Genomic DNA, 25,394 nt, shown 5'->3' on the forward strand with positions numbered 1-25,394 from the left:
ACCTTGTCCACATCTGTTGTTGTCACTGAACCATAAGGCCAAAGCCACAGTAAACACGGTCTGAGAGCCAGGCAACGCCACCCAGCACAGAACAAGGCAAATGCTGCAATGACACGACAGTGCCATTTGAAATGGATCAGCCCTTTCAGCTCCATCAAGACCACTTGTCTTGTCAAAGGACGGTAATTCTAAAAAATATTGTCCTATTTTGTGAATAGTGATCTCAGAAAGTGCTTCCCCTGTTTTAAACTCTGGGGCACACTTTTCCGCTATTAGGTTGGAAGCAAATTTATACTTAAATTCTGATTTTTTACTTAAATTCTAATCATCTCTTTGAGTTGTAAAAGAAAGTTCTAGCAAAGGAGCCAGGGAAATGGATCCTGTTGTCTCCACTCTGTCAGCTAAAGCAGCAGCTGCTGTGAAACACCATTGGCCCTCAGGCTAGTTTTTGATATTTCCCACAAGTTTTTAAAGTAGGAGTGTTGCAAATGAAACACCTGATTCATTGTTTTGCAAACTTCTTTTTTCAGCCCGTGTCTTTCCAGCCAGTTCACTTTTACCCTCTTGCAATTGTCAAAGTAGGTAAGGGACTGACAATCTTGTTCTGGTGTGACACTTCAAGACTGTTGCCCATCACATAAAGAGAATGTATTTTAATACAACTGAACCTTTAAAACATTAAGAAAGTTTAAAAAAAACCTCTAGCTCAGACAGATGACAGTACCTCTGAGTAATGTGGTGAGAGATATTTCCCATTGTGTTTTGCGATGTTGTGCATGATTTTTAATGCCTTCTCTCCCTTTTTGCGTGTCAGGAGCCAACGTGGAGATTCAGGAACCACCCTGTAAGAACACAGAAGTCATCAATAGGGGTTTTGCCCTTCCACATTGCGAGTAAACCAAAGTCCTTTGCCTTTTGCCTGTGTTAATACACAACACAGTCTTTGGGATTTTTCAGTCTTTGGGATACAGAAACTCTTTTGTGGACTGCTTTGCCAGTCAGTCTGCTGTAAAATACCTGGCCCTTGTGGGCAAGAAAGAAGGAAATAGACTATATCAATATTCTACAAAGCTGAAAAATAAGAAATCTAGCTATTGTGTTTGCACAATGGATGTCAAAGGTATGATAACCAATGAGCAAACAAGGGGCTTGTAGAACACCAAGGAGCAATTAAAGTTGACACTACACACGTTTAGTACCAAGTACAGGCAGATCAGGAAAATTCTAGCTGTGTCATTATAAGATAGACACGCACTCAGACGTATACATACTTTATAAACTGAACACAAAGCAATACTACTGATTGGTGTTTCAGTTTCTGCTAGCCTAGGGTTAAGATGATTCACAATTTAGAAGTTCACAACAGGCAATGTTTAAGGAAACAATGTGAAGGAAGAGAGTATGTGGATTAGTTTCTTTGGATACAGCCAACAGGGTGGCTGCGCTCCACTGGGATAGATGTTTAGCATGGTATAGTGCTCTGCTTTATCATTAGCTGTACTGCCCAACTCACGGGAACTGTAGGGCAAATTCAGGATTGAACTGCATACGTAATTAGGGGTAAAGCTGGAGTCCCGTGGCTGATGGGAAAAGCAGACTTTGGTCAATCAAATTAACCAGATAAGTAGCCAGCCCTGAGCTGAGAAGGAACAGAGCAGGGCTCTGTGAAGGGCGAGCTGTGCTGACGAGAGAGGCAAACCCTGGGCAGAAAAAGGAAAGTAATGCGTGCCTGTGATTCACTAAAAAGAATTAAAAATGCCAAAATCAACAATACGCAAATATCGTCTTCCTAAGCTACAACATCTTGTACACTGAAGATTTGGGACCACAGCAGGAGTCTCAAGGTGCTCGAATAGCAATAGCAATAATGACAAGAGCAATGACTGCAACCTTACCAGTAGTACAGCAGGAAGAGGCAGTTGGGCAGTGAAATGGCCAGCTGGATCCCCTGCCAGGTGGGAACCAAGTATGCAATTCCAGGGAGGATCATAATTCCCAGGGTAAAAAACATCTGAATCACGATCCCAACGATCCGCTGGTCAGAACCAACGATCTCCGTCACTGAGCAGAGAGAAAACCAAAATAAACAATATAGAAACAACCCTAACTTGACAGAAAAATATTAGTGGTGGAACATGAGGAAGGATAGTACTGTATCAGGTCACAAGTCTGTCTAGCCCAGCATCTTGCCTTCAGCAGTGTAAGCATGTCACCGCAGCTGTCCAGGGCAAGCACGGGTGACACCTCCTCATCAATTCACCCAATGTTCTTCAGCTAGAGGTGTTTCTGACTGTGTGTTTACCAATGAATTAAATGGGGCTAGAACAGGGGTTTGAGACTGCATCATGATCATGCTTAGTGGTAAATTGTTATCACTCTCCCTGTCACAGTTTTTATCCATGCCCAGGACTAGAGAATCCTCCAGGCAGGGGCTGCTCTCAGCAGGTAATATGGACAATAGGGTCTGTGGATATGGCCCACAGTTTGTTTTATTTACTGGAATAAACATAGCCTTTTTTTTTTTTTTATCCTTTAGTGGATTTTTATTTTGTGAATGTGTCTAATCACTTCTGAAACCCATGTAAGCCCATATTTCAGGCAATATCCCATGGCCATGAGATCCATAGTTGACATGAGCAATGCATGAAGAAGTGTCTCTTGTTTGTTTCAAAACTGTCACCACTACCTAGCCTTCAGAGTAAAAGAAGAGGGTTTTACCTTGGTTTATAATACATAGAAAACACTTCTTTTTTTTATTATTATTTTACTAAAGGAGACATAATTTTACAAATAACAGTGATTCGCTTCAGCTGGCAATGCAGAGGGATATGACATCATTACTGTTTTTATTGACTATTCATCAGATCTGCATGGCTCAGGGGCAATTCCATTGCCTAAATGTGGCTGCTCAGCACTGGCCGTGGAAGAGCTGGGTCCTATGTAAACACAAAGAGAGGTTCTTGAGGCAGCCTGTTGTGGTTCTGAAGCACAGTTCAGTAGCTTGGGAGATGTATTGATGTCGACCATCCTCCTGGTTCTAACCAAACCAATGATCTGTATATGCCTCTTAAAAAATGTTATGTTCTGGGTGATCCCGGGACATAAGATTAGATCCCTGAAGGGATTTAAATGGAATCACTCTCTCCAAGAATTAAGCAGGTTGCTTAGGGCTGCGGTAATACACTGTCCCTCAGGATGTCATATCTCTGAACCTTTTCCTAAAGTCAGGCAGTCTGATCCGAGCATTGCAAAACGTTCATTCTGTTAAAACTTTTGACCATTTTAAGGAAGCCATGGGTCTGTCATAAAACACTTTGCTGATGTTAGAGCACTTGCCAAAGTTTTAGGATAAGATCTCAGTTTAAAATTAGGCCATGTGCTTGGAAGTGCAAGAAAAAGCAGCTTCTGGCTCTTGCACTGGATCTTGGACCTGAGCTGCTCAGCAGGGTAACTTTGCTCAAAACTTAGGTGCTTGGGCTTTAGATGCTGCAAGGACTAGACAGGTATGTTTGCGCATACATCATCGCAGCTTTCCCAGGTCTCACTGTAACTGTTTACATCTGGTTGCAATTCTGCTCTCACTTGTCTAAATTCTCCTATGAGTTTAAAAAAAAAAATTGTCATAGGCCTCACAGACTACAAATTTTTGCACTATATAATGATGTTGTCACTGTGGTTTGGGTTATCGCAGTAGATTACTGAACGGTTGATTTTCTTTTTAAGTAACTCCGACGTCTCATCTCTATTAGGATGCTTTCCTCAATGTCGTGCTATTTCATGCTCTAGAGAGGAGTTTCCTTTTCTGAACCTGGCAGTCATTCAAGATGCCACAACAATATCCTCTTCTCATGAAAAGTAAGCTTGCTATGCGAGGAGCTTCATCTCTGGGCCATGACTATAATCTATCAAAGAGTCTGGAGCCCTGCTGTTTTGATGCTATTTATAAAAAAGCTTCCCTTTCTTTTCCCTTTTCAGGAAATAATAATCCTAATATGGACCCTGGTTGTCCAGCCTGTCACTAAGCAAAGCCTCCCAGCTAAAGAATGAAGAGCAGCCATCCAAGTGTCTGTCCTCCCAGCAAAGAAAAGGACTTAACTTCTCTGAGCGTCTGCAGAAGGTGTTCAGACTGTGACAAAATTAACCATTTCACTCTTTGTGTATCTGTCTATCTGGTTTATTTGGGGCTTGCTCTGTAGATTTTTATTATCTTGGTGATCTTCTATGTTATAAGAAAACCTTTATATATACACATTCCACTCCTCCACTTCCTAATTATTTATGTTAATCCTTCCCCATTGGAGTGCATAAATTAGACAGCCATAAAGTCTTCAGATAACAACAGAAAGTGTTGCGTTGCTACTGAATTGCCTATGGCCAGCTGCTGACAGGCATATTCGAGTACCCCAGTAATGGGTACGAAAGCAGAGCCTGGGCAGTTCTGAAGTACATGTCACTCTTGTTAGTCTTCCCTCATGCATTACTTCTTCCTCGCCCTTCTCCATGGGATCCTATGAGGTCAGGTAGGCATGTACACCAATGGTCATTTCCATCCTATATCAGTACTGAACATCTGAAAGAGTTTGCACTCGCTGCCATTCTCAGAGGCCACCTCTGTACCAGGAAATTAGCAGACATTGCAGGTAAGGAAATCTGCTAGAAAGGTCCCTAGCCTGGTCCGGACAAAGGCCAGTGACTGATTCCCTAAACATTCAGTTCAGGCATGAGCCCAGATCATGGATGATGCCAAGTTACAATTTGCATGTAGGCACCTTGTCTTGCAGGAGAAATGTGTTAGCTGGGATGGACTTGGGTTATTCATTGTCTGCTGACCCCAGGGCCAGTGCTTTTTTCCCCAGAAAAAATATTATCAAGAGCAGATGTAGCCAGACTCCTCATCTTCCAAAAATCTCTCACTTTTCCTAACCAGAAAAGAAAGAAGATAACAGTTCTCACCGATCACGTAGCATGTCATCCAGGTTCCCTTGCCAAACACGCCTTGGAGAAAACGGAAGATCAAAAATACAGTAAAGTTTGGTGCGAATGCCACTATGATACCGCATATCCCAACCCCGAGACAGGAGAGCAGGTAGATGAGGATTCTGCCGTATCTGTTGAAAAAGGAAAAGAAAATGAAAATCATGAAAAGACACAAAGATTATTTTTTTCCTGGCATCTCATTTTAATGCTAGATCTGAAAGTGCCTTTTTGCGACCAGCTTTGTTCCAAAGGGAGGCTGCCTGAAACTTCATAGGGTTGGCCCTTCAGATATAGGATATGCCTTTATGTCACTAATTTTGAAACTGGTGATGTCCCCACCTGTCCCATGTCTATTTTAGAAAATAGTTTGGTTTTTTGTATCTAAACCATGGCCCATATGTTACAGTTCAGATTTTTGATCCAGTTGAAACAAGGGCAACTTTACTGAAGAAACCAGAGATTTCTGTCTCCTGATAGTAATTACAGCCATCTCTGTGAAAGTAAGTAATTTCTTCTTTAATTACTTTATGTGACTTTCTAGTGTTTTGTTTAGGCTTAGACTGCTTGTTTTCAAAGTCTCCCTAACGTATTCACGAGTCTCATCTTCCAGCAAAAACCACCATTATTAATAGGTGTGCTCAAGGTAAGCTGTGATTAAAAAAAAACAAAAACAAAAACAAAAAAAAAACCAAAACAAAACAACAAAACCAACAAAACCTCCCTGCAGTTTCATGGCAACTGAGTCCTTGGAACACAATTAGAATTTCCATTTTGATCTCTTCTCCATTGTTATCGTTGCTGTTTCAAGAAGAAATCGTGAAAACTGATGCAGTTGTTTGTCTTACCAAAAACTATTTGAGAAAATATTTGTTTGTTCATTTTCTTCAAAAGGTTTCATGAGAAGAATTCATATGGCTTGAAAATCAGGGTATTTTCAACCAGCTCCATTCTTTTCAGTGCTGTCAAGGACACAAAAGTCCACTGGTCTGGCTGCAGCACATTCCCCCAGTGCTATCTATGTACGACATTCATAGTTGTACAGTAGTTGTTACATTATGCTTAATAGACAAGCACTCCTAGACATATTATTTTATTTTAATAATTAGTTGTAATATCTCTACTTTTACACAGTCTTAAGGTGCTAGTATCACAACTGCCCAGCCAGACACTGAGCGGGAACATCCTAAGTTAGCTAGTGCCATGGCACCTTTCCGCCTTACTTTTTCCCTTTTTACTATATCCCTTGGAAAGATGTTTTCCTTGAAAGTACTTTTGTTTGCTAGTTCAAAATTTGTTATCTGAGATGACATTCCAGATAATTCTGTAAGTATTCCTGGCCAGCAAAGAAATTGTACTTTAAATTATTATTACTATTATTACAGATACCAAAGAAAAACAAAACAGGCAGAAAGTAAGTATTTTATGAACTAAAGAAATATGCTCTGCCACTGAAATCATCAGTGGTGCTCTCAGCCAGCGCATAGGTTGACTACTGTTAATCATCAGCACAAAGCACAAGCCAGGTTCCCTTCTTTACTCTAAAAGCAAGGTAGAGCTTATGGGAGCACCCTGCTCCGGGGCAGGTCGGCTGCCCAAGCCTGAATGTCACCCACATCTTTTCCTCAGTATTCATCCAGCTCTACCACAGTTGAGGACTGGCTGGAGGGAGCTGTGACCTCAGTGGTAAGTGTATGAGTCCAGCCTGTGAATGGAGAGAGTTACCATACTGAGTCCCTTCCTTCTTTCCCTGAGTAGCTGCTTTCTTCATCAATGACGTCTATTAAACATCCTCCAGTAAACACCAGTCCGTAAAACTCCTCTGAATGCTTCCTTTTCATTTCTGTGTCCTTCTGCCCTTCCTGGGTCCAGATGTGCACAGAAAACATCGGAAACCGCAAGAAAAGCTCTTTTCATTACATTTTAACATCCAAACAGGATCAGTAAGTATGATCACGTTAGTTTCCAGCCCAAAGGGAAGCGAAGACTACCTTACTTTTTTAACCCAGGCTGGGGATGTTTATCCAAAGTGAATTAAAGCTCCAAAGTGCTGACGCATGCTTATTGCAGGTGACATTACAAGTGATTTCAACTCTGAAAAAAAGCAAAGGACAGCAGCACTTATACAGTACCTGTCTGCAGCATAGCCCAGGGTGAACGCGCCGATCAGAAACCCCAGATTGAGGATGGCCTGTGAGAGATCCAGCATCCAGGCATTGCTGCACACAAGGTTATACTGCGGGAACAAGGGAGATATATATAAATAAATACCCCTCAGGGCAAAACATTATAGAAACTGCATAGGACCAGGTGAGAAGGGGGAGGGGAATGAAAAGGGGAAAGGGAATGGGAAGTTCAAATGTGCTTGTTCAACAGCAAGCACTGCTGGGCCAGTGATGCGCAGCCATAGCAAGCACTCTTCAGGCTCTCGTGGAGATAGAGGGAGAGCTCCTCTTTGCCAAAAGGATGTTGGGCTTCGTACATCAGTTGCCCAGATATTGATAGAAAATTGCTCTTTCGCAAACCAAACACAACGCTGTTAAATATGTTGCCAAGGCAAAGCCATGACTTTGTTTAGTGCAGAATAAGGGTGCACAAATATAGCCAATGAAAACATCAGCTTATATAAATGGTTTAATTGTTTTTCTTAGTGCCTTCTAGATAAAAGCAAAAACATGTGGTCTCTGAGGAAACTGAAAACAGATCTCAGATCGCTTTCAGACACATTGAATATGTATTTTCTTAGTGTAGCTTTCCCAGACTTTTCTATTCCTTATACTGCAGTAGCTGTAACTCCCTAACATGACTTTACATGCATACTTGAAGAACTCATTAACAGGGATAGGGATGGGGATGGGCGGGGGTGAAGGCAAGAGGGAAGTGGGTGAGAGGAAGGAAGACAAAGAGACTAGGAATTAAAACTAAAATGAAATTAAAAATAAAGCAGTTATCCAGACAGCATGTCATTGGAACTTACTTTAGAGGTTCTTTGAGAATAAAGAAATACCAACTGCTGCCTGCCAAGTTCTGCAGACGTTATTGGAGTCGGTAGGTTTCGGTCTATAACTGGAGTAACCTTAGGAACAATGCAGCATCAGGACCAAGGGAAGCCACAGACAATAGCAGGTGCCACCATTTACCCTTGAAAGACCCTTTGGCTTTCGAGCATGAGCTGTAAGAAATCCTTTTATTGCTAACAAAGTTGCTGAAGCATACATGGTGTGTCACATTTTTGCTTGCCAGCATGCGTACCACAATATCCATGCTCGAACACTGTGCTTGGATGGGGTGGCCACAGGGTGGGGTTACAGAGAAGATTAACAGCCTCTTCTGCCACTCACAATCTTCCAGGGTCTGAAATTTAGTGCCGTGAGCCCGAGCTCTGACTTAGCCCATTTGCATGCTGTAACACCCAGCGAGTATCGCCAATGCCTGGGATTTCAGAGGTGCCTAGGCAGGAGATATAGAGGGCACCCAGACTTGGATTTCACTGAGCCTGAATCTGGACCCAAAAATCTAAAATAATACTCTTAAATGTTTATTTATGTACCTAAATAAGAAACCTGTTATTTTAATATTCCAAACTCCACACAGGTGCCATTCATGCTCCTTTCTATGGGCTATTCTTCACTTTTTAAAATTAAACTCCTCAGTTGTGGTTCCGGATGCACTACTAGCACTGTCACTGACAGTAACTACAGCAGAATCATTGTTGTTAGTTATGGTGATTTTACTGGAAGTCCAGGATTTGGAGGTTTTGTGGCTTTTTGTTTCTCTTGAAGCCACAGGTCTGAGAAATTTTGTGACTGCGAGCTGCAGATTCCAACTCTCACAACAGTAAAGAAAAATGTGGCGAGTAACCTCATAGGTCCCCGACCCGACAGATATCCCACGCCCAGTGACTTGAAACAAAGTTGTGGTTTTGCTGTCAACCCCATTACTCCGGAGAGCCTTGACTGGCCACCTTTCAGCCAAGCCAGGCCATCAGCATCTGGCTTCTAGTTCTATAAATCTTGAGCAGGAGCTGCAGAAAGCTCAGCTTCCTCTGAGAGGAATAAAACTTGCTCTCATCTGTCATACTCGAGGGCTATTGCAAGAGTTTTCCTAAAATAGGCTGAACATGGAGCAGCACTTTCACACTTCAAACAATGCTTAACCTCTTGCTTCTTAAAACTGTGATAACCCTGGCAAATAGTATCAAAATATGTAGCTTTGGAAAGCAGAACTTTTTTCGTGAGAATGACCACTGAAAGAAGATTTTGGAAGGCAATGCAACTGACTGTGCTGATGGCAGAGGTTGGGGCTCTCAGAGAAGCACCTGAAGCCACCTGCACAGGTCAATACAGCTTACCAGAGGGCTAAAAACCAGCTACAAGAAAATAGTGGCTTCAAAATTGTGCTGCTGAAGTGTAACAGAAAAAGGAAACAATCACATGAAGAGACAGGCAGAGAGGACGAGCAGGAAGAGTGGCTTCACATGGGCCCAAGGAAACTTCTCTGACTTAGCCAGAGATGTACTGAGGTAGACACATCACAGGCCATGCGTCTGGTGAGGGTTCCCCAGCCAGGGCCCATGCTGGACAGGCTGGCACTGCCATGTATGCACTAAGGGGACCATCTGGACAGCTGCTGGACTGGAATATACACAGACAGGTATATACCTTGCCTGGTCAGCGGGTCACTGGCACGACTCCTCTGGCCAGCTTGGCCTGCACTTCAGGTGCAGGGGATGCATTTGGCTACTGGGTGTCGCTGCTCAGAGGAACTTTTGCACCGTCCAACAACAGCTCTCCTGGGACCTCACAGCACAGCACCCATCTTTCACTCTTCTTGCCTGTCTCACCACATAGCTGCACTCTTCTCTGTGGGTTTTTGGTCGGATCAGTGCCAGCAGGAGAGGCCTCATGCTCTGCCGTGCAGGTGACTTCTCTGGTGAGAGCTCGGGGCCCAATACCACCGGCTATTTTACAAAAAGTTCTGATGTTTCATGCCATTTTCTACTGGTGGCTTCAGAGTTGTCTGTGGTGCGCTGGCTTTTCCCAGCCACCTTTCCAGGCTCTCCGGGGTGGCTGTGCTGACTACAGGCTGTTCTGTGCTATAAAATCCCTCTTGTGTTTTCCTGTGGGAGTCACTGGGGCTCGAGCACAGCCTGGGTGGAAAATCAGCATTAGGGACCTGCTCCAGTGACTTCACTCAGTGCTTGCTAATACAGAGTGAGCTGTTGCTTAGGGTTACTCCTTCTGTTGACCACATCTCCTGGGATAATGAAATACTTTAGGTAGGAAAGGACGTCTGGATCCCTCTGATCCAAACGCCCATTCACAGCAGGACGTGCTTTGAGCTTACATCCAAATTCACATCAAAGCTGGTTGCTCCAGGCCTTGTCCAGTCAGGCTCTCAGCATCTCCCAGGGTGCATCCCTGGGCACCACTGACCTTCCAGAGTCTCATCCCTGGTGGGGTTTTTAACTGCCCCCTGCTCTTACCAGTCTGAGGACACTTTCCGGCTCATATTATTCTGTGTCACCTCTTTTTCAAAAATTGTTTACTGTGATGGAGCACGACAGAGGCAAGCTTCAGCCTGCAGCTGGGCTCCAGCTCTGAACACAGTTTAACACGAACCTTTGCACCATTACATTCTGCTTCCAGCAGATGCTTGTGAAGTCACCCTGGGAGCACCATTCCCCAGAGATGCAGAGAGAAACCCTCACACCTCTCTGCTAGCAGTCCCCAGGAATAACAGAGAGATCTGAGACTGTGCTCTGCAGAATGAGTTGTGTCCCAGTGAAGGTTAAGATGGCTCAGCACCTCACAAGCAGCTCAGCTCCTTGAAAGATCAAAACCTTGAAGAGAAATACCAGGCAGGGAGGGCTTCATACAGGACCAGGTTTAAGAGCTCTTCACAGAATTGCCCCAGTCAGAGAGCAAAAAGTCCTCCGACACTTGCGATTTCTCCTGACAAAGATGGCCATGAGAGAGTACTCCCCCTCATAAACCAAAACAGACAAGGAGAGAATGGGGAAGAAGTAAGACCGTTATTGCCTCTCCAGAAATAGCAATAAACTAGTGTGAAAACAAAATTAAAAGGTGCATGTAATAACAAAACTATTAAAGAATTGTCAAAATGAGATGAGGCTTACACGGACTTAAAATCTGTAAATAAAAACATTGCAGATCACTTAAGGTCCGCTCGCCCGTAATTTCAGTTGCTGATTTCAGAGACCAAGCCCCAGATTTCTAACACCTATAAGCTGCATTGGGATTACAGCTCTCCCTGAGCTGACACACCAGGTTTCCCAAGGCCCAGGGGGCTATCCCTGCAGCACAAGTGATGGCAATGGGAGCCCCATCATCAGCAGTGCTGGGCGAGTGGCTGATCCCTGGGGGAAGAGGTGCGCTTCCCGCCCTGTGCATGGCAGAGCCGCTCTCACAGGAAGGAAACCTGCCCTTTGAGGAATGGAGGGAAAGCTACGATGGTAGCTGAGGAGCTCAGCTCCCAGGGTGGTGGTGGGTGGCTGTGCCAGGCAGCGCTGGAGCCTTGCCCAAGCAAGCAGCCAGAGTTGCCAGGAGGGACCAGCACCAGCACTCGCTGTGGCCGCTGGCCTTCAGGGTTTATACTTCTGGTCCTTTTTGAAACGATATATTTATTTTTTTTTAATTATTTGATCCCTCCTTTACTGTAAATGAGCAATGAATACGCTGTTATGAAAGAGGGCAGGATAACAAACAGGTGCCATAAAGAATGAGGGGGCAAATACCTTTACCGGAGAGGACTCTTTCATCTGAACAGCAATTTCAGATGATTTGGGCAGCAGCTGAAACCAGCTCTTGGCTAACACTATAGTGAAATATTTTAAATATTCTGTGAAACAGGAAAACAGAGAAAACTTCTAAGAAACTACAAGCTCTTTCTGAAGAGATTAGTGACAATATGCTAACTGTACTTCCCTAAATTAGTCCTGTGCTTTGTTATTTTCTAAGTATTTAAATGACTTCTGGTACAGATAAGCATTCTCAGACGTTTTCTTTTTGATTGATGCAGCACCTAGCATTTAAGTCATCACCCTGCTAATGTCTTGCTTTTTGTTTGCAAACATAACCTTTAGAGGGGAATGTAACCTTTAAAAGAGAATTGCACACCCCGAGAGATCTTTTTTTGATCCAGCCACCTGGCGGACCCACATCACATCTTCAGCTGTGACTTGGTTTGGTTGTGCCTGATAGTTATTCCAGTCTGCATCACTTGGAGTAAAAGCATCTGCATCTGTTTACCCAGGATTTCAGCCTGTCTCCAGTTAGCCAGTAGTCCTCCTATGTAACACTCCCCCAAAACTTCTCCCACGTCCCTTGCTAGCAGCCTCCACAAAAGGAAGTGGATTGGTGCCTCCTCTCTGTTTCTAAAGAGTCATATGCCTCTCCACGCACAGGCTGAGGTCTACACTCCTACCACAGGCTGTTCCTGTGTCCAGGCAGATGTAGTCCACGCTGCAAGGAGCTCACCGACAAGGAGCACTTCCATGCAAATATCTGGTGGCATCAAGAAGCAGAAGAGCTATCCCTGTCAGCAGCCATCTCCCACTGTGAGTAATAGGAGAACCCGTTCCCTGGAAGTACATGTTCTTCTCATAACATACCAAAAAAATCCCAGCATATGGTCTTTAAATGTCACAGACTACCCTCCTGTGATCCCACTTGGTTTCCAAAATTGGTAACATTGAGAATCAAAAACTCTAGGGCTCTCTATCTGTCTAGACCACAGCTGTCTGACTTTGGTTGTCTTTGTTTTCTTCTTGAACGTTCCAGCTTGGCACCTCCAGGGAAGAAGAGCTATAGCCCACAGCAATTGAAAATCAGCTGCAGAAGAGATGTGAGACCACAATGTGTGATGCTCATCACAAACCCTCAGCAAGCTGGAACCCAGCTGAGGTTTCCCTTCAGAAGCATCACCTCTACGGCTGCAGCAGCACACCCCTGCTGCTGCAGAATTTGGGACACATTACGGAGAAAACTTTGGTAGGTGTTGGAGTGAGGACAGCTTACCATCCTGTCCTCCCTATGCATTTGTAGGTGTCTCTGTGCACAGTGTCCTCACAGTGCACGTCTAGGCCATGAAGTAAACGTTTCTGCTTTCACTTGAACAAGCTCACCCAGGACAACACAGCAGAAAGGTAATGTCACTGTGTCCTGTGTTCAGTCCCCTTTTCTCCATAGACCTGAAATTTAATTGCTAAAACTCTTATTCTGGGGAGGTGAAACAGGAGAGGGCTGGGTGGAGGGAGGGAGGATATGGAAAAGGAAAGGAAAGCCTTAGGTCTTTTTGACCCTGACCTTAACCCTATTTGTTGAGCTGTATAGCGCTGGCTACACCTAGACCCTGTTAAAACCTAGCTAGCCAGCTTCTCATTGCAATCATCGCATGGGTGAGATAGCTCAACTGGCCAGCTCCAGCTAAGGACACATGTCCTCTTCCTCAGCATTGCCATGCTCCCTGCTAAGTCCCTTACTGCACAAGTGCACACAGCCTGCACAACCCTGCAACTCGTCTCTGCATTCGGTCCCACACTCGCCTGCGCAATTCCTATCCGCTGTACGACAAAAAGCATTGTGTGCCTGACCATGGCCTCCTTCCATCTAGGGAGCTGACTAAAAAAGGTTGCACTGCCCAAATTGATAAACAATCCACATCTGCGCTCCTTTCATCTTAGCCTTGGCAATGAGCTGCCATCCTGAGCAGAATTGAGGTGCTGCCAACAGAGACAGGCCGCAGGAACCACCTCCTTCAGGACATCCCCTCTATAGTGTCCTTGACAGACTGGGGAAAATCACTCCCTTCCACCCCGGCAGCCTTGCAGCATGGGCAGCCATACATTCCTGCTTGGAAATACATCCCTAGGATGAATGTTTTCCCACCCGCTAGAGGCTGGAACATCAGCATGAAATCCCAATGCAGATTTACAGCAGCAGTAGTGTGGCTGGAAGGAACTGCGCTGGTGCACTTTGCTGATCTCTAAAGCAGCTCAAACCACCTGAGCCAGAGCTCCCTGGGAGATGGAAGAGATTTTGCACTGGGCCCCTGTAGTTCATTACTGGAGTAATTGCTATAGAAAGGGGTGGGAACTGTCTGAGATAGAAACAAGAAATGCTCGTACATGACTAATGAGTGGGAAACAAGGGGGCTTTGGCAACTTCTCATTTTTTCATAGCTTTGGCAGAAGGCAAACATTTTCCATTATAGTTTGACATGCAGACTAACTGCAGACTTGTAATTCCTGGTACTTGAGAGGCCTTTATGCACCAAGCAAGTCCCAAAACACTTGAGCACACCTATACCTGCAGAAATGCATTGCTTTAAATGACAACGTGTCATTAAAAGCTCCTCAAAATGTAGCAACTTTGAACAGGAGTTTGGAAGCACTTTACTGCCTGTTAGAATTAGATTTCAAAATGATGGATGAAACTCTTTGGTCAATAAAAGATTCCTCAGCCCAATTACAGCAGCATATTGAGAGCCCACACACACATTTTAAGTGGCCTTCATACAAGTGGCCAAACAGAGGCTGGTTTACCCTTCCACTCCCAGTGACAAATGGTTTAGGGCAATATTCGTCGTTTAATGGAAACCTGGAGAGATGCAGACTGTCACTGCACATTCTTTATTTGTTGCTGGGCACCTCTTCTCCATCTCTCTTGTCCTCTGAGCTGTCAAACTGCTCTTTCACGCATCCTTACTGCAACAAAACACTCTGCAAGCGCCTGCAGTAGAAAGGGAGAATTACCTTTTTCTTTTCTTTTTCTCTCAAAACTTCTGTCAGAGTGCCAAGGGACTAAGCAAGGGCACTGTCCTTCTCCATGTCTTGTTTCAAGCTGAGCTGTCAACAGGACAAATGCCCTGCTCCCAGGGCACTCTGGCTCAAAGCCTGAGGAACAGCTTAGCTTTGAACGCTTTGGAGGTTTCTCTCCTGTGCATGGACAAAGGCCCAGCTGGTACCTGCCACTCAGATCACCTGGACTCATCGGGCCTCCTAAGACAGAAGACCTGTTCTGTCCTTCTTTTTTCTTGTGTCTATCCATGGACAATGCAAGGGGGATGTGGAGAAACTTACCATCTCCTAAAGGGGGGAAACAAAAACAATAGGAAAAAACAAGGCCTGAACCCTCAGCCAGTGCCAGCTGGCTTGATGGCAGTGACAGAAATGTAGCCCCACTGGTGTTAGCCGTGCAAGGAACTGCTCCAGCCCCTCTCATACTGGGAAAGCTTAGTTAGAGCTTCATAAGAAATTCAGCAATTGCTCCTTCCTCTGCTCCTCTGTCTGCCATTTTTCTCTTTCCCTCCACTGCTTAATATTAATCCCACCATGACAGTGGAAGTAAGACAGGGTGCTGCCACGTCAACGACAATGGTCACACTAGATCAACACTTTGAGGGTGAATTGCATTGTTTATTGCCTTGGAGGAGGACAGCAAAAGGACCAGATGTGTTTTCTCTACCCTGAGCTTGACCGCCATGTCATCTCCTGCTCTGAGGGACTGTAAAACCTATGAGACAAGAATTCCTGCTTTGCTTACAGGTTTCTCTGCAAATGCTGGGCGACTCTTATTTTCTCAGACAGTTGGCAAGCAGAGGAGTAAGAAGATTTATTCCCAGCAGGTACAATAGGATATATTCAGATGATCATTTGTCCACTTCAGACCTCACACTTTGGCAATAAATTGTTGACAGGTCTCGAAATGACATCATCTATGGTGTGAAGACTTGCTGCAGACAGGGCATTTTGGAATCGGTCCCTTTTGCTGAACTCCTGCCAACAAAGACTGCTAATAAGCCTAAAATATGCCAGCTGTGCTGTAGCTGCTGATGACCATGCAGACTTCCCTCTTCCTCTCATCCACCATCACAGGCCATTCAATCTGCAGATGCAATTGTAATTCATGCACATGCCCCTAGGAGTCATCACTGCCAAAAATGTCTGAATAAAATGGCTATTGTTTCGCAGGCTATCGCCAGCCGCCCTTTCCCAGAGTGCTAGACTTTTTCCACTGGGACGAAAGCACATAGTGCCAAATCCCAGCAGCGTTAAAGGTCAGTGACTCAGTCTTCAGCACAGTTTCCTGGGGAAATTAGGTTTAGTGATTTCTGTATATCCTGGGTACATGTGTCCCTCACAAGGCTCACCCGTCAGGAGATGGCAGGCAACACGCTTCCTACTGCAAGTGTTATGGAGTACAGGGGATGACCTTGGCTCCCTTCCAGAGCCCCAGGCCAGAGCATGAGGCTTTGGCCCCACCCCGGTCCACCACAGCCCCCCGGCACCCCTGCTCTTCTGCCTGCTCCGCTGTGCAGAAAGGCTGTCCTTCCCTGCCCTCCTCACCCTGTAAGGGCTGCTGCTGTCAGCAGCCTTCCCTCCTCAGCAGCACCAGCCACCTGCTATGACCAGCATCATTTCAGATGGCATTAGCTGGCACCAGCCAGGAATGGATTTAGCTCGATAATTCCCCACTCAGCCTCCCTCTCCAAGCAAAATCTGAGAAGCCACTGGGTTCCTGTCCCACCGCTGACGCACGCAGATGTGTCTTCCAGTTTCACAGCAAGCTGTGCAAGACCAGCTCAATTAAATGGGAGCAGATTGCACCGGGCCAAGGTCCTCTACGCAGATCGACCACCTGCGACAGCATTGCGTTGGAGGGATCGCTGCCAAGTTTTACACGTAGCGAGGGATTTTGCTGGTATCTTGAAACCTTTCCATCACCCCTAGTTGGCTCAACTCTAATTCAGGCACCACAGTGCTGGGCTGTGTGTGCAGCACCAGTGGACAACTCCTCCTCTGATCCAGATTGCCCTCATGAAAAAGCCTGACCTAAAGCAATGGAGCACAGAGACACTTTGGCATGTCACTGCAGAAGTAGGGATCTCCTCTCAGAGCCCGTTAGACACCAAAATAAGATTTTAAAAGGGAACCTTTAGCAGTGCTCTGACACCTGTCACTAGACCAAGCTAATTGGCTTCACCATGTGTTTCTCCTGTGATGATTACTTAATAGATTTTGCTCTTCTCCTCAAATCCTGAAGGAGGAAAGCCCTGGTACGTTCTCCCAGCACAACACTGTACCCCAGCACTGAGACTCAGGAGTCCTGCAGCAGCAGGTGATGCAGCAGGCACCTCAGGTATTGCTTACAAAGCAGTGGCTGCTTTTTATCATTCCACATTCCCCCTTTTTCCTCTGCTTCCTTCTGCTGATGCCACTGTGAACGCCTTTGTGGAAGATGAGAGCTATCTAAGATGAGAGAGCAGCCAGCAAGCAGCATGGTCCTGTTATGCACAAACCAGAGCAATGAAGTCAGGTACTGCAATACCATTCATTTCACAACTCCTCATCAATCAGTCCTTCCAGCCATATCATTTAGCTTCTTCGAGGTGCTCAGAAGTGATAGCAATAGCCTGTGGTTTGCCTGCCAGACATGCTCTGTGATATGACATCTTTTCCCAGTGAAGGCTTTACATGCCTGCAGTTGCCCTCTGCCTCCCCTGTCCCACTGCAAATCCACACCAGATCTGTGCTTGCCCTAGCCTGGAAGAACTCCTTCAGGATCCTGACTTTTTCTCCCTCTCCCCCCCCACCCCGGTCTCTTTCTCCCTGAACATATGTTTGTCTCCCTGGTCACTTCCACTGTTGATTCAGTCAGACATAAAGTGCCAGAAATCTTAAGATAGTTGAAAGAAACAGAATCATTTCTGCATACACGGACAAAATGAAGCATTTACGAGTAGACATATGAGAAAAGACATGTTTTGTGATCTGATTAAACAGAGCACAGATCTGCTTAAATTGAGTCATGATTTGTTAGAGCCTCAGCTGAGTGAAAGGAGCCTAAATTAAGTCTGGAATTTAAATTGTCTTTGCTGGATGTGTAACACATTAATAGATATCAAGCTCCTTTTAATAGCTGATCTCAAAGCAACTGAGCCAGGACGTGCATGCCACAAGCTTCCTTTTTAGATGAAGAAACTGAGCCTCGTGGGGTGTGATTTATCCTCCAAATGTTGCAAAACTGGGAACAGGACGCGAGTGCCCCAGGTCACAGGTGAGTGTCCTCTGGCCGAGGTGCCCCTGGCCAGCAAGAGTCTCTCTAGGAGCAGCAGTGACACTGACTATGGGACCTGCTGCCCTGTCACAAGGGACAGAGGGTCCCAGCCTGTTGCTACTTGGAGACTGTTACTCCCTGGCTTTCCCAGTGTGTGCCTTTGGGAGCACAGGTGGGGAGTGTTTCCACAAGCATCCGTTCATCCCTCATCCCTCCCCTGGCCCTGGAGGGTCTCCCCAGGAGAAGGGGGGGAAGAATGCAGAGATGGACAAGATGTTGGCCAGAGAACATTGAACCTTTCACTCCCATTTATTGCTGCAAGGCAAACACTGGTTTTATTTTCTCTTAGCTGCACCCTGCAGTTCAGCACTGCTGGAAAATCACAGTGGCTTTGCTCGATACACAAACTGCTGCCATAAACGGACTCTGAGCACAATCTTATGGACACAACTTACCTTTTCATCTTATATGCTTTCACCTATAGCAATGCTGAAGGGGAAAACAAAGGAACAACAAAAGAGAAGGAATCTCTATGTTTGTTTTTTTAAGCCCTGAGGGGAATGGTTAGCACGGACTGGCCAGGGAAAAGACACCATGACCTTACCCCTCACAGTCCCCCAGCAGAGGTACCTCGGAGGCAGCAGCATAACCTTCCCACCAACTCCACCTCCTACAGTTTGCTCCAGAGCCAGGCTGTGGCTCCCAAACAGCATTCATCCTCCTGCCACTCTCAGCACGGGCAGACATATGTCATTCTCAGGGACTAAAGTTTGACACCAGCTCCCTTCATGTCACTTGCAGCCTCGATTTCAGTGATCACACACAAAAGCCAGTTCTGAAACCTTCCTCTAGGGCCAGCCAGGCACTCAGATTTATCTTCTGCTGAGCATAGATCCTGGCTAAAGCTGCTCAGGTCAGATGCAGTGCTCAGGGCACAAAGCTGCTGCTCTGAAGAGCCTAAAGCCTGTGAGCAGATCCAGCGGTCCCAGCTGGATGGGGGAAGGATGGTGAATTGAAAGGTCGGGACCGCTTTTCAGTTCAGTGTTTGCTCAGGGCTTCACCTGCTGTGCCCCGCTCTGTGTTTCGGAGGGCACGGCTCCAGTGCAAGCACCTAGTTAAAAAATGCAGCAGGAGGCTCATGAGACAGGCAGGAGCCAGAGCCCATGGCTGTGCCAACACATTCTGTGGTGCGCATTGATGATTTCCTAGCCAACCCCTCTAAGCACACTTCATATTTTCATCACTGCATTGGTGACTGTTGCTGTCAGGATGACCTTAAAATACACACTTCTAGTGTGTAGCCTGTGTGCTGGAGCCAGACCACAGCACATTCGCGACACGATTGCAGATTACACAGAGGATCTCCTAGGAAAGCATCTTAAACGGTCTTTTGCAGCCTCATTAAAAAGCCACTACATTTGCCAGCACTTACCACTAGTGGTAACAGTCTGCGGTTCTCTAACTCTGACATTTCAGGATAAGCTGAATGATAGCTTTGGGCAAAAATGTGGGTTTGTTTTTTTTTTTTTTTAGGAAGCACAGTAATTTCTGCTGACTCCTGTCAGATCTCCGAAGGGCAGTCTGCCACCAGTGGTTTTTTATTACTTGCAGACTTCAGTGTTCAGTACTGGAAATACACAGGATGGATAATATACAGTGATCCAGATGGTCAAGTGGTATCAGCTGCACTTGGGGTTTACACCACCAAAGTTGCTGGCCCAAAATTGAACAGCAGAAGCCTCAGCTGCAAGGACTTAACTCTTTATTTTAATCTGACATTCCTTCTGTGACAGAGCAATCTCTGTGTGGAGTGTTTGGCTTTGCGTGTCTTTGGAAAGCCACCCTTCAGATCATCTCACCTTTCCCTAAAAGTTTGATGCTGACACTTGGTCATACTAGTTGTCCAAATTTCCTTGTGACTTGGAACAAAACAAATCTGTGAAGGAAAACCAGCCACCAAAGCAACGACCCTTGTGGTGGCAATCCCATTTTACTGCTGCAATCCCACACCGGGACACAAGCCTCCGATTACAGGACGGGGATTTTCCTTACCTCGCTGACGATGGATGAGTGGGGCTGCTTATAGACCCAGTTATCGTGGCATGGGGTGAGCGGCAGGTTGCCCACACTGCCATTGCTGTAGTGGGCGAGTGGGCTGGCGCAGCTGACGGAGGCGTCCCACGCGACGTCCAGCCTCTCGCACTCTCCGCTGGAGGACCTGTTCCCCAGGCGCAGGGGCAGGACTGTGAAGTTTTGTTCCTCTTCCAGACTCCAGCCACATCGCTCGCTTAATTCGGCTGCCCCGGGGATCCTGCACCAGTAGTTGCCCGGCGCCTGCCCAAGGAAAACCACGCTGGTGAACAGGAAAGAAAAAGTTACGCCCGTCTGGCAAAGGAGGAAAAAGACCCTCTTTTGAAATCTTCCAAATTCCCCGGCTTCCTTCAAAACCTCATCAAAAGATGGCATTATGCGAGGGCGCTCTGTCCAGTCAGAGCCGTCCAAGCGACGGCAGAGTTTCTTTTCACACTTCGCAACCACTACCGGCACTTCCTACCAACGTGACCGTCTCGCCTCCCCTTGCTCCTCTCTTCTCATGTGCTCACACACGGACACACGGACAGACACGTGGGTGTGCAACAGGCCGGTGGCATGAGCGGAGCCGGGATGAGCGGCAGGGGTGCAAGCGCGGCGGCGGAGGGAGGGAGGGAGGCTTCAGGGCATGTCAAGTGGCGCGGGGCTCGCACACCAGCCCGGGAGGAGCGCGATTTAAAGCGCACAAACATATTGTAGGAGAGGAGGGGCGTGCGTTTCCTATTCATCCCGAATGTTAAACGGATTATGTAATAAACCCGGTTAACTCCTTGGGGGCGGGCCAGCCGCAGATGCCCGCTCCCGCCGCCCCTGCCGTACGTCGATAGGTGCAAGGGCGAAGCAGAGAGTTAAACAGGAAAAAGGGGAGAAGCTCCTGCAAAAAAGGCAGCTGCGAGTGATGCAGCCTCTCCGCGGGACGGCGGGGGCAGAAGGAAAGTTGTTTCAAAGAGAGCTATAAAGTCTTTCCTTCAACAAATAGAAACGAATGCTGCGGCAAAGTTTCATCACTTCTCCAAAGCGTTCCTTCGCCGTCTGTACAGATTTAATTTGCAAGAGTCATTCCTTTCTATAGTGTAAATAAAGCGACGCTCACAAACTGCACCAGCCCAAAATCCAGGAATTTTTTTTTTTTTTAAGTTGAATGTACCTGTTCAAGAAGGCTTTTATATGACCTTGTTAATTTTAATTTCACAAAGTCTTCCAAATATTTAAAAGAGAAATGACCAGCTTTTCTTCCTCAGAAATAAATGGAAAACAAGTTATTTCCCTTTTCCGTTCAGCTGTTTGTTTGAGTGGGGGAGAAGGGAAGGGGGAGCCAGCACGTGTGCACATCTTGTGCAGAACTCCCTGAATCAAATCAGACATGCAGTGGCAGGTGTTTCGCTCTTTGTTCAGGCTCATGAGGTCCATGGCCACCCTCTTCTCTTGCAAGAAGCAGCACAGGGACCGCACCTATCAAAGATGTCTCCCGCAGTCCCTTGTCTCTGGTTACCTTCATCTTTGACCATGGGTGTCTACAGTTTTGAAGCAAAGCACAGTTTCTAAAACACATAGATACAGAACAATGAAGGCTTTGATTACTATACAGACTATCTGACATGGACTTTGTAACAGACATGAAGACTGGTGTGGTGCGAGCTCAGCAAAGATGCATGTTGCTAAGTAGATGTGCTGCCATGTTTGCATCAGAAGATGCTTTTGAGGGGATTTTGTTTGACTCCTGGTTGTGCTGTTTTGCAGTAGTCAAGCTTAGAGGCCATGAACACATCACCTTCAGGTCCGGGTCTGTGTCTGAGGAGATGGGGCAGTGTCTGATGGCTGTTATAAAACAAGAGAAGCTCTTTTATCCCAACAGGGCTAACTGGGGGGAAGTCAATCATGCTGAGATGTCAAAGGTGAGATGGTTTATCCTGACAGTCTCCAGCGACCAGGGAGGAGGTTGTCTCTGTAGGGACCACCACAAAGACAAATGAATGGGGAGAGAGCCTGATACTCAGCCTGTGAGTTGCTCTCGCGGCTCTGCTCGAGGGTGTGTTAAACCTCCACAGCGCCTCAAGCCTCACCCAATAAAAAATGTTACTTTTATCTCTGTTGGTTATTAGCTCAATTCTGAATCATTAGGGTTAGTTCCCTGTAAGTCACGTACCAATGTAGCTGTGCTCAGCATTTTACCTGTTTCAGAAACCCATTGGTGCCATTACTGTGGCCACCTCTTTGCTAATTAGTGGAATTAGACCAGATTTGGTGGAGTGAGAATTCAGTCCACTATTGCAACATTGCTTCTGGAGCTACTTTCTGTCCCAACACAAAAGCACGATCTAGTAGCTGGTTGTCAAAGTTTCACGCATCGCATTCATTGTGCTCTTGTCATGCACAGCGTGTGCGTCGCAGCCTGCCAGACCCGAAGCCAGAAAACCGAGCAGCTGAGAGAGATCAGCGCTAATGTCTGGGAGTCTCCCTAATATTACTCACAGTTACACTGCTGGTCACACAGGCGGAGATTCATTCATTAAAATCAGTTCAACTGCCTGGCATGGATGATGCCAAAGTGACCTTGTTTCCTCGGTGTTCACCCATGTTTTCATTTCTCTGTCCACAAAATGGCTTATCAATATCTGCCACCATATCAGTGAGCTGCAAGACTCCAGTTTGTCAAAGAAATCCAAAATATCCCAGAGACAGATGCGTGAGAGTGTGCATTAGTGCATTTGCTCTACAGCAAGCAGTTCCCAGCTTCCCCAAGGTTTTCCTGGAACTTCAGTTCCACGTGCCATGAGAGCTGAACGCATCTAAGGATGGGAAGATGATCTGTTTGTATACAAAGCCTGCAACCCTGCAACTGTAACCTCTTGAAAGAGTGCCTTTAAATCTTTGAGGACAGATCGCAGGGTCAAATCAGCATTTTAAACACTTCATCCTATACATACAGTAAAAAATGATGCTCTTTGATACTGGAAAAGAAGCAAGGGAAGAAAGAGCCAGGGAAGATGTTGACTGATGAAGAAGACAGAAGGAGTAAAAATAGATGCAGGAAAGAGTAGAGAAAGGCAGGGGGCGGGGGGTAGAGTGGGGGAGGGCAGCAAGCCAGGGAAAGAGCAGAGGCAGACATGGTGATGAAAGGGGAGCAGAGAGAAAGAGATAGAAGTAAAACTAAATTACAATCATGAGCATCTTCAGTTGGAGCTCTACTTAGAAGCCCAAATGTCACAGCTATTTCAGAAACAGAATGAAAACTATGTAGTCTAGAGGGGAAGACACATTCCCTGTGCACTCATGGCACTAGACTGCTGTTTTAGACATGTCTGGGTGACAGCATGAGACATTTGGATCAATTGCTACTCTGACTGAATCCTGCAAAGTTACAACTTTACTGTTAACACCCTGGATAACCTTTGCCAGTGCTTCAGAAAAACACTTAAAAACCTCAAAGTCCTTCTTTGGGACACTATAAGCAGTGGGGCAGTAACATCAGCCCCCTTGCAGACACCTGGTGGCACCATCCTATGTAACAGCACTGTTTTCATGATAAAGTTATGCAGGAGAGTATCACCTGGGTTTTGATCTCCTACAGACACATGCCTCTCATTAAATAAAAGAGGTCCTGGGAACAAGCTTCAGCGGCAATCACCCACCCTGCCTGTTATCTCACTGCTTGATGCAGCTTCATATTGCACCAAATATTTGTCCCCCAGACAAATCTACTATAGACTAGATAGCCCTAAGCAGAAGCGGTGCAGACCAGGCAGCATCACATCTTCCTAGGGCCAGGAGACCACCTACACTAGTCTTTTCTTCAGCTCTCCGTGCCAGGAGAAGGGGCAGGGATCTCCACAGCCTCACATTTGGGGATTATCTGTACCTCCTCTAACCGGTGACCCCACAGCAGAGACTGCCACAAAGAACCAGGCAGGAGTAGCCCAAAGTACATCGCGCAGATGTTAAAGGCAAAGCTTTGTTCACAGCAGAAGATGGCAGGGCCCTCCGTCATTCTTCACCACCCTCTTCACCTTTCACGCACCTTCAAGCTGCATCCCGCGGGTTTGGCTCTCCTGTGCAAAAATCATTGCTCTTCCATGCTGGAGTGCAGAAGCCTGACTGACGCCAGCTCACAGTGTTACAACATATCTCATTAAGAAGCCAGGCTGGAAAGGACATGTGGAAAGCTCAGTTTTGGAGATGAAATAAGTAGTGTATTTTTTGAGATCAGAGCAAGACCTCTTTGTGGGGCAATTGGAGATGTTTACACTCTGCTGTCCCACACATGGTACATTCCAAGTCAGGACATTAAATTAATTACACGCAGCTTTTTCTCTGACAGTTCTTGTGTTTTAGTTTTTGTTCCCATTGTTTTTTTTTCCCTTCACTTTATTAATCTTTCTTCTTCCTCACACCACCCACTTTCTTCTTCTTCTTTTATCTTCCTGTTCTTTTTGTCCAGATTTCCTTTTTTCCTTTCCAAAAGGTGGCAATTCTACTCAATGGAGTATGTCCTTTCCCAGGCCTCCAGATCAACTTAGTGAGCTGTAGGCTAACTTTGAGACATGGGAAAAGTCAATTTCAATCAACAGGGTTTCCACCTTTTGGCAATCCATGAAAGCGATGCACAATGCATTATACTCCCCTCCCTCACTATTTCCATGGCCTTTAGGCTATTTTTACCATCTTGGTTCCAAGAACAAATATAAATAAGTGTAGTTCTAGGAACTGTAGAGTACAACAACCAGGGGAATCTGTCCTCATTGCTAGGACAGCAGCTGAAACAGCAGAGGAAAATGGGGACACAGGGAGAGAAGGGAAAATCCAAGCAAGGAGAAAAAAAAGTTGAGTGAAAGGAAAAGAAAAACAGGATCAAAGAGGTTTCTGCTTCTTTCCTCACAGGAGAAGATAAAAAAACAAAAACCAAACCAAACCAGTAGTGACCATACTGGAGACAGCCCCTATCTCTGTCATTTTGAGCACATGTAGGTGAAAAAATGACATCAGGGGAGGAAGCCATCCTCCACCCGCAGCCCGTGCTCATTCTCACACCCTCACCTTTTCCTCCTGCTGCACGGTTGCAGAGGCTGGGGGGCACACGGGGTTTAGGTGCTGGCAGCCCCTGGGGTCCCACAGGTTCACCCCCACCACAGCCAGCAGCAAGGGCTCCCTCCCCACCACCCCACACCTCTTTGCACGGGCTCTTTCTGGGGGCGAAGCATCCTCTGCCACAAGGCAAATGGGGTCCTGGTTGGTCTGTGTTTTCTTACCCAA

At 46.1% G+C, this 25,394-nt stretch overlaps 1 protein-coding gene across 1 annotated transcript in view; it reads right to left on the reverse strand.

Annotated features, from left to right (window-relative positions):
* The window catches only part of SLC22A3 (solute carrier family 22 member 3), a 35,930-nt gene extending 15,149 nt beyond the window's left edge, over positions 1–20,781 (reverse strand). Inside the window, exons 1-5 of the mRNA XM_054195084.1 lie at positions 20,106–20,781; positions 7,107–7,210; positions 4,954–5,108; positions 1,896–2,061; positions 725–842 (exon numbers count right to left, since the gene is read on the reverse strand). Coding sequence (XP_054051059.1) covers positions 725–842; positions 1,896–2,061; positions 4,954–5,108; positions 7,107–7,210; positions 20,106–20,519 — 957 coding nt within the window. The 5' untranslated portion in view covers positions 20,520–20,781. The remainder of the gene's footprint in view (positions 1–724; positions 843–1,895; positions 2,062–4,953; positions 5,109–7,106; positions 7,211–20,105) is intronic.
* Positions 20,782–25,394: the final 4,613 nt, after the last annotated feature.

Source organism: Rissa tridactyla, chromosome 3 (assembly GCF_028500815.1).
Source record: "Rissa tridactyla isolate bRisTri1 chromosome 3, bRisTri1.patW.cur.20221130, whole genome shotgun sequence".
NCBI classification, from domain to species: domain Eukaryota; kingdom Metazoa; phylum Chordata; class Aves; order Charadriiformes; family Laridae; genus Rissa; species Rissa tridactyla.